We start from the raw sequence: 9,403 nt of genomic DNA on the forward strand, positions 1-9,403 counted from the left end.
ATATACATTTATCATGTATTTTTTTTATTTAATTACGGTAACAATATCCAACTGAAACTTTTTCCCATGTAGTTCGAGTATTTAATATTAAAAGAACAACAAAAGTAACAACAAACTCCTTCATAAATATCTTCTAACAAAATGTATGATACAAGGATAGATGAAAGGGCTATGAACAATGTCGAAATGAATTAGCTTTCTCTTATGATACGCATTTCATAGCGTATTTTGATAATTTATTGCATTACATCCAAAGATATTTACGATTCGATGAGCGATTAAAAAAAACGATAGAAAGATGTTTATGAATTTACTATCGACGTCGCTGCACATCATTTTCATGATTCCATCACTTATAAAACGCATGTGTATGTAAACAAAAAGTTTTTAAATATATTTCTCTGGTATTGTAGCTCAAATACGACATAATTTTTTCGTGAGATATATGTAATGGTATTTAATTTCTTTATCGGCAGTACGCACTGCCCGGAACCTCGTCTCAGGATTTACCACCGAAACCTCCCATTAAGTTTCCCAATCCACCTGCCGCGCCCTGTTGTAACTGTTTCATTATATTTTGCAATCCTGGCATACCACCTAAAATAATTATGGTAAAGATATATTATGTTTATCGAAAATGATCAAATTGTAAAGTTTCAAATAAATTAGGAAACAATATGAAAAGCATTATAATATAATGAGACGGTTCCTATTTTTAAGATACTACATCGAATGAAATGTTTTAATTTTAATAACAAAATTTATGAAGAACTCTCTTACATAAAACTATGCTTTTAAATCATTAAAACAAAATTTCAATTTGTATAAAATTGCTCACCCATTTGATGTAATACACGCGGATCCATCATTTTAGCCATTTGATGATTCAGTTTCGCCATTTGTGTAGGATTAACGTTTTTCGTCATATCTCCCGCCTTGAACAAACCCTTTATGCCTCCCATTTTCTTAACAACCGCTGCGAATTTTGTATATTGCGTAATTAAATCTTTGACCTCTTTTTCCGTCACACCAGAACCCCTTGCCACTCTCATCATCCTTCCAGGTTGTTTACTGAATAATTTAGCTCCATCTCTACTGTCCAGCTCTGAAATAAAGACATAAACATTACTGAGATATCAGATAAATTGCCATGAGAAACAACATAAAGGAAACATTTTAAACAAACCTGAATCATTCATACTGTCCATAATAGTCATGAGTCGTTTTAATCTTGCCATTGATTCTTGCTCTGTCCCTTTCGACATGAAATCTTGACTAAATCCAGGGATCTTATTCTACATACAATAAAATTTTAGAAAAATAATTTATATTAGTTATATATATAATATATATATGCATATATATCAATATATAAGAATGTTTTTTTTTAATATTATTTACCATTAGTTGTGAAAATGGTCCCATCTTCATGATATTTTGAAACTGTTCATACATGTCTCGTAAGGTAAATTGACCATGTTTTATCTTTTCAAGTAATTCTTCGTTATCGTCTAAGTTGAGTTCATTTACTTTGTCAATAAGACCTTCAATATCTCCCATACCTAGCAACTTGCTAATGAATGGTTTTGTTTTAAAAGGTTCTAGATCATCTATATGTTCTCCTGTACCAACAAATATTACAGGACTTTGTGTCGCTGCAACACTGAAAAAATTTTATATATATATATACACACAATAATATATATTATAGTATATATACTATATATATATAACATATATAATACATGTACAATATATATGTGTATGTATATATTAGCTACGTTTACACCGTGCATTTAGGCCGCGGCCTATACAATAGATGTCCTTGTTTATCCTGTAGGGTAAACAAAGACACCTATCGTATAGGTCGCGGACTAAGCGCACGGTGTAAATGTAGCTATAATATTATGTTAACCATATTCAATTGCTTATGCTACAAGTAAACTTATAATGAAATAACTTCACACTGTTTAGTTTGCATAAACATATTATAAAAAACAAAAAGTATACAAAATTATTAAACTAGAAATCAGAAAAAAAGAACTTACGCAGAAAGTGCTCCACCACCTTTAGCATGGCCGTCTAACTTTGTGATTATGATAGAACCAACGTTAACGCGTTCCTTAAAAGCTTTTGCCTGCGCTTCGCACGCTTGACCTATCGTTGCATCCATTACAAAGATTATATTGTCTGGTTGCTGGAATATGTGAAGACTTAGTATTTAAAAAGTTTCTTTTCTCGCTATGCATCATTTTTAAAAAAGTGCTATAATTTTACCACTGCATTGGCGACTTGTAACATTTCCTCAAACAATGATTCTTCCTGTTTATGTCTTCCACTTGTATCTACAATAATGATCTCGTATCCTTCTTTCTTGAACATGTCGACACCATCTTGTGCAATTGTTACAGGATCTACTTCTGTATAACTAAATTTAGAAATTATTAGCATAACACATCAATAACCTTGTAGTACCATATCATAGGTTGCAATAAATATTTTTTGTTCTTTATTTACCTTCCATAAAATGGTATTCTAGCTTTTGTGGCATTCTGCTTTATCTGATCGTATGCACCAGCACGAAAAGTATCGGCACATACTAAGCACGCCTTCCAATTTTTCTTAAGATAATGATACGCCAGTTTGGTACAAGTTGTTGTTTTACCGGACCCTTGTAAACCAACAAACATAATTATGTTAGGACGGCCTTTTACTGGTTGATAAGCTTTGACACCAGGGTCAATCAACTAAAAAAGAATCATCGGTTAAAAGAATTGTCAGTATATTTTCAAATATTGAGAAATACACTTTTAACATTATAAATTTTTGTAAAAAAGTAAATGATAAACCAACCTTCACAAGTTCTTTGAAAACTGCGCTCTGTATCATCCTCCTTTTATTAATACCACCAGCCATATCATCAAAATCGATAACTTTACGTACATTTTCTCTTAACTTTTTCACTAATCTAATATTTACATCAGCTTCAAGTAATGCTGCACATATCTCTTTTAGCATGGAATTTAAAACCTGTCGAAATATTAGTGTTAATCGATAAAGCTGTATGATACAAATTTAATGTGCTTTCCATTTAATAGCACAAATCAACATAAGTATCATTCTGTTTTTCTTGATATTTAAAATATATATTTGTTTCACTTCAACTTATTGCATCAGTTTAGAAAGTGCAGAAATAAAAAACAGACCTTCTGTGAGCAACAAAGATAGACTGACATTTTTGTCAACTTGTGTCACCAAATGGAAAACACCAAGTTTAATTAAAAGAACAGAATATGCAATATAATATAAAAGCTACAATATATAGAAAATCAAAAGAGTTCTAATCAAAAGAATTATTTTTGAAAAAAATCAATAGAGGGATAATTCTCTAAAATTCATTGTATCTCTTGATTACAGGATACAGTATTGTCGACGTTCTCGAACAAATGGGAAATTCAAGCTGTGTAAACATAAGTTCAACACATACAACAATATCGTTAGAAATAAATAGAAATTTTCAAGTACGCTATATAAAGATGAGAGAAATAACATCGAATATATACAGGAAGATATGGAATCGTATCATTCGAGTTTTTTTTTTTTGTTTACAAATCATCCTTGAGGGAATCGTTTCACGCGTATTGCGGATAGGCTGATAAATAAACTCACCTCCTCGTTGATGACGGTCGCATTGCTGAGCGATCGCAGAGCGGACGTAATCTTACGTCCGAGATCTGCCAACACCATGTTTGAACGTTTACGCGTTCACGTCCAGCCGCAAAAATAATTATGTACTCCGATTAGCGGTTAGGATGTTAATGTATAAAGTCTGTCATCACGTCCCAACTTGGCCAACACAGCATGACGACACATCCGGTCGGGAGATTCGCGAAAGAGCTATCACACGAAGGAGATCGCGGGACAACGTGTCCCGATTTCTCATGCGATGCGAGTATACCTTGATTGCGACTTATCTTCCATTCGCCGTCAGCCGTCCTCCATCAGAAAATACACACGACTTGTTTATACACGACCGAGATCCCGTATGTTGCCACCGACCATATTGATTAGGTACACTCGGCGCGATCTACATATACCCCTCGTGTTTCGAGTCAGTCACTACCGGATATGCGAAATACTGGCTGCGTTCAGCAGACTCAACAGTTTTGCAACCGTTTTATGATTGTCTGCTGAGATAGGACCATTCTTCTAGATCTAAAAGTATGATCCAGTTAGCGCGAAGGAAACTTCCAACAATTGCAAAACAAACGTTTTGCTGAACGCACCCAATGGTTCCTGCACACTGGACGCGGAAATGCTTACCGCGCGACAAAATGCGACGCGGTAACCAATGAACATGTTAAGAATGCCTGCTGCACACTGGACGCAATGAGCGATCAGCGCTCTCCAATGAAAGCTCTGCTTTTTTTCATGTGACAAAGGCTGCGGTCCACTTGACGCTACAAACGCTTCGAAGCATTCTTTAGGCCTGTTCTTTTTGGCTGAACTTTTGCACCAGTTCATCTTTCTTCCTTTTCTCTCTAGGAGGAAAGAAAAGAAAGAAAAATGAACTGGTGCAAAAGTTCAGCCAAAAAGAACAGGCCAATTGATTAGTCAATTCGTAAAATTCTTCGTTCTGATTGGTCGCTCAAACGCTTCGAAGCGTTTGTAGCGTCAACGGACCGCAGCCAAAGCAGAGCTGTGTGCAGCAGCCATAAACTTATGGCGAATTCGATTGGAAGAACTAGTGCGCACTGGTGCATATTAAAGCCGTTGTACACTAATTTAATTTAAGTATAAAAATGAAATGCAAATATTTCGAATTATGAAATACATATTTTACCTAATAGTACAATAAAATGTATTAAGTATTTCACGATTTAATCGATCTCTATGTTTATTTATAAACATTCTTCATGTTATTTTATGTACAACGGTTTTAATGTGCACCAGTGCGCACTGAGTGCGTCCAATTGAATTCGCTATTAGTGAAGTCAAACTGCGCATGCGTGTAATTATTCAATGGATAAGAGGTTTATTTTTCCTATAAAAATTACAATTATAACAAAATCAAGAAAAAATCAAAATCCATATGAGATTACATATTTTTCTTTAAAAATTAAGGCTCAACTCGAATTGTAATGCTGTCGAAGAATAACATAATCTGTACCATTCGGCATTTTTTACTCGCATGTATATAAAACATTTTCATTTGAAAAATACTAAAATATCATTTATATAAAAACATTGAAAATTATTTTACCTCTTTTATTGAATTAGGAGATACGAGAAAATAAAACAAGTTGTATAAGGATAATAGACTTGCATAAAGCTGTGTAACGCAATAAATTTATTTATAATTATTCTAAATCTTAATAGAGTATATTAAAGTCTTAGGTTTATTCACATCGCTTGTATACAGAGGAACTTAAGATTTATGGTTTTTTAATATAATTTTGTTGCAAGAGACCACATTTTATATTAATTAATCAGGAAATTAGTCTATGTTACAATTTCCTCTTTTATGATTTTATTATTATTCTGGATATAATCATACTGGAGATAAAGTCACTTTATTCTTTTAAAACAACGCAACATAGCAATAATATACATAAGTTAATAAAAAAGAAACAGAAGAGTCCTGTAAAAATTTGAATATTTATCTAATTTAAGTCTGATCTCTCATCACCTTCAAATTTCTTTCTAATTTTATACAGCGATTCCAACGCTTTCATAATGTCTCAAATGCACTCTGGAATCTTTGTTTCAAAGCACTTTTTGCAATTCACTCTAGATGTCCTTAATTATACCTAAGTTTTAAATTCTTGCATCTTCAAGCAATCATCTCAAAATGTTGCAATAAAAAAATCTGCGTTTATTGGCTGATTGGCAGAAAGAAATTCTTGGTGCATAATCTCCTCAATGTTGAAAAAACAATTAAGATGGTCTTCATTGCTCAATGAAGACCATCTTAATTACACGCATTGCTGCTGACTTTTCTCACTTTTTTAGGTCTTTACTTGGGCTTAGATTTAGCTTGATTTGACTTTTTATTTTTCAAAATAAAATTGAAGCTCAAGAAGCGGCATTTCGATAAAATTAAGAATATTCCAGGCTGAATCGCAAAAGATATTTAACATGATTTGAGACAAAGATTTTCAAAGAGCGTTTGAGCATGATGGAAGCGATGAGATCGCTGTACAAATGTAGAAGGGAAGTACTTTGAAGAGAATGGATTCTAAATATAAATTAGGTAAATATTAAAATTTTTATAGACCTAGTTCGACCTCTTTTTGATTGACCCGTGTGTGTGTGTGTGTGTGTGTGTGTGTGTGTGTGTGTGGGTGTGGGGGTGGGTGTGGGTGTGGGTGTGTGTGTGTGTGTGTGGGTGGATGGATGGGGGTGTGTGTGTACATGTTATTTATTATACATATGTTGAAAATGAGGTACAGGTCATTGACTTTGCAAAAATAACGCAATATCCAATGTGATAGTGAAATCTTATCTCATACCTAGATGGACATGGCAGTTGAAAGAGAGAGACACGCATATAAATTTGCTTCTTCCAGTTAACGCACATACAATTTCAATTTTTTACTGCTAAAGTGCCATTTCCAGGTGCTACTGACATTTCACCTCCTTGTGTACTATCCCGTTGAGGACTCTATCGTGACAAAAATATTTTTAAATAGAAAGGTAAACAAGATATTTTTTTATGAAGTTTATATAGTTAATATAATAACAATGAGAAAACATAATTGCAAAAAAGTATACTTCACCTTTACGTGAATATGTTGTTTTAACATCGCAGCTCTTAAGATCAACATACGAGTACGCCTCTGATAATCTTTTCCGACACTCATAGACTTCTCAAAAGTGGTGCTACGTTGATCGACATCTTTTGCGTATAAAATCTGTAATAATTGTATCGATTACAGTTTAATATAATTGCAATCTATAATTTATTAAAATACATACTCTCACACAATTTATAAACGTCTAAAAATACCTATGCATGGGGGTATCAAGCGTTAGAGCGTGCACAATGATAAATTTATAAAATGAATAATAATTTTATGCATTGAATTCAATTGAATTCACACTGCTAGTGGTGGAATCTTGTTTAATTATATAATGTAAATAAATATGAATTTTTAGTATTATATATTAGGATAATGTATATCAGAACATAACCATTGTCAATTCATCTTTTGCATTAAGCTGAAATTTTAGAAGATTTATAATCATGCACAATGCTTGAGTTTCTAGACAGATGCTCGACGCTTGATGCTCCCATGTAATGGCATCTTAAAAAATATATAAAATGTTATATGTAATTTAAATGCATCCTCTCACCTTGTTGTGTGAATCTATACGAGCCTGAATCTGACCATCGAGAATAAGTTGCATGAGTTCGTCTTCTAATTCGGATACAGTTCTATTGAATGCAGTCGCCATTCGTCTCATGTCCGCGCTTAGGTAAGGACTAAAATATTGTATCAAGGCTCTATTTCGAATTTGTGTATACAACAGATTTACATGAGGTGCTATGTACATATCCAAGAGAATATTATCCTTTATCTCATCGAGCAGTTTCAAACAGGATGCATATTTCGATTCGTAAAATTTGAAAATTATATCTCGAAGTTGTGGTTCTAATTCTAGAAATAATTTGAAGGAACTACTAAATATAACTTGTTTTTGCAATTCATGTCTGTCAAAAGTTGCTAAAGCACAAAGTCCTCCATAAAGAGCTACATTTCCAGGAGACAGCAATTCAGGGCAGTCGCAATGGTCTAAAGACGCTTGTAAAAAATGTTTTGCAGCCATTTTGTACTTTCTTGTTGCCAATTCTGCTAAGCCCGCTGCCACTTTTAACTTCGTGACTATCGCTTGATTGTTGTCTTTACCGTGCAATTCTGGAAAGTCTGGTGTACTTTCAGCCTTGGTGACATAACTAAGTACATGAGACCAATTTTGTAGATAAACAGAAACTTTGATTACGTTCAAACACATGTTCACAACATGCTTGCCGCTAGTACAGTAATCCCGTGCTCTAGAGTAACATTTTAAAGCATGAACAAGATCGCCGCAATTCAAATAATGATCTCCCAAATCATCATGACCTCTTCGTATGCTTTCCTTAATAGAGTTACTCTTGTAATTTTTCAGATCAGTATCAAACTTTTCTAACTTAAGAGCAGCCTTCTTAGATCGAGTCTCTACCCATGTCTGATCCATTGTTGGCATATCCTGAGAGGTTGACTGTGCCGCTATATCTGGTAATCCAGGAGTAAAGCCCATAGCCTCCACAAGCTTTTTGTGCAACATTACATAAAGTCCAACATTATATGTGGTCATCACATAAGTAATCGCCATTTTTAATGCTTCTATTCGTAACGATGGACAATGATCAGCGATATATACAAGCCTGTGTAGTTTTGCAAGTCCAGTATAGCTGTTGGCATATACCTCCAAGTCCTAATGAAAAAGAAAGGTAATAAATGATCATAGAATGAGATTGAAGAATTTCTATAATTAACAATTAAATGTAGAATTGTTTTTATATTAAACAGATCTTTATACGTACTAGCGTCGGATTTTCTACTATATATGGTTCCTCCTCAGCATTATCATTATCTTCTGTAGGAGCATCAACCTGCATTGGCTCCACGACATTTTGCTGCAAATAATAAGATAAAAAACAATACCATTCGACTTACGGAAATATTTCAATCGAGAGGAATGAAAAGAAACTACAAAGAGATGCATGCGAATGAAGGTTTGCTCTGGATAACCTCCAAAACAGTCTTTCCTCTCGAGTCGCGTGCGATCTCGAGGAGAATCGCCCACGCCCGATTTCGACGGGATATTTACCTGAACGTCGTGAACTTGCAGCGGCATCGTTAGCCTTATTCGTTATATTAAAACAATAACTCTACGTACAGGTATCGGTGACAGACAGAATTGGACAGAATTATATTGAAGGAAAAAAATCTCTACCGTGTACTATATATAAATCAAATACGAAGCACGCACACACGTATGTATGTACACGCGGAACGTATAAACTGGTATAAACTAAACCATGGTGTAAACCAATATAGACACAAGTATAACCAGTAGGGACACTTTCGTGTCGGCACTTTTGATCAACGTCACGTGATCATTCGCTATCTAATGTAGGACCGAATAGAAGAAAGTGTCCTATCTATTTTCCAGAGATACTTGTAAAATTGTTTGTATATGTACGTACACGATATACATGGGGACATAAATGTCTAGCCATCCGAAGTTGCACGCGTATCGGAGTACAAGAAAGAAGAAGGAAGGCATGAGAAAGAATGAGAAGTTATAAAAAGGTAAGGCCAAGTATTTATATATATATATATATATATATATA

General features: G+C 34.0%; 2 protein-coding genes across 3 annotated transcripts; both read right to left on the reverse strand.

Annotated features, from left to right (window-relative positions):
* Nucleotides 1-67: 67 nt before the first annotated feature.
* Nucleotides 68-4,105, reverse strand: Srp54k (signal recognition particle 54k). The gene is made up of 9 exons (XM_018447827.1): nt 3,670-4,105; nt 2,854-3,030; nt 2,518-2,747; nt 2,278-2,428; nt 2,049-2,197; nt 1,402-1,663; nt 1,187-1,295; nt 839-1,105; nt 68-597 (listed from the first exon to the last, which is right to left on the reverse strand). Exons 1-9 carry the CDS (start codon nt 3,745-3,747, stop codon nt 500-502), a joined length of 1,521 nt encoding a protein of 506 aa, XP_018303329.1. The 5' UTR covers nt 3,748-4,105; the 3' UTR covers nt 68-499.
* A 2,266-nt stretch (nt 4,106-6,371) lies between these two features.
* On the reverse strand, nt 6,372-9,329 carry CSN1b (COP9 signalosome subunit 1b). 2 transcript variants are annotated; one of them, XM_018447951.1, is made up of 5 exons: nt 9,257-9,329; nt 8,591-8,683; nt 7,357-8,481; nt 6,780-6,914; nt 6,372-6,664 (listed from the first exon to the last, which is right to left on the reverse strand). In XM_018447951.1, exons 1-5 carry the CDS (start codon nt 9,287-9,289, stop codon nt 6,587-6,589), a joined length of 1,464 nt encoding a protein of 487 aa, XP_018303453.1. In that variant the 5' UTR covers nt 9,290-9,329; the 3' UTR covers nt 6,372-6,586. The 2 variants fall into 2 exon arrangements, with proteins under 2 accessions (XP_018303453.1, XP_018303454.1); XM_018447952.1 differs by lacking the exon at nt 9,257-9,329 and adding an exon at nt 8,878-9,236.
* Between the last annotated feature and the right edge of the window lie 74 nt (nt 9,330-9,403).

The sequence above is a fragment of the Mycetomoellerius zeteki genome, unplaced genomic scaffold (genome assembly GCF_001594055.1).
Source record: "Mycetomoellerius zeteki isolate Tzet28-1 unplaced genomic scaffold, Tzet1.0 scaffold212, whole genome shotgun sequence".
NCBI classification, from domain to species: domain Eukaryota; kingdom Metazoa; phylum Arthropoda; class Insecta; order Hymenoptera; family Formicidae; genus Mycetomoellerius; species Mycetomoellerius zeteki.

Coding starts and splice junctions, on each gene's coding strand:
- Srp54k (XM_018447827.1), bottom strand. CDS start 3,747: ATGGTGTTGGCAGATCTCGGACGTAAGATTACGTCCGCTCTGCGATCG. Junction 2,748..2,853: donor TTTTCAAAGAACTTGTGAAG/GTTGGTTTATCA, acceptor ATTCTTTTTTAG/TTGATTGACCCTGGTGTCAA. Junction 1,664..2,048: donor GGTGGTGGAGCACTTTCTGC/GTAAGTTCTTTT, acceptor AAATTTTTTCAG/TGTTGCAGCGACACAAAGTC.
- CSN1b (XM_018447951.1), bottom strand. CDS start 9,289: ATGGCTAGACATTTATGTCCCCATGTATATCGT. Junction 8,684..9,256: donor TATGTCCCCATGTATATCGT/GTACGTACATAT, acceptor TATTATTTGCAG/CAAAATGTCGTGGAGCCAAT. Junction 6,665..6,779: donor AACAACATATTCACGTAAAG/GTGAAGTATACT, acceptor TTGTCACGATAG/AGTCCTCAACGGGATAGTAC.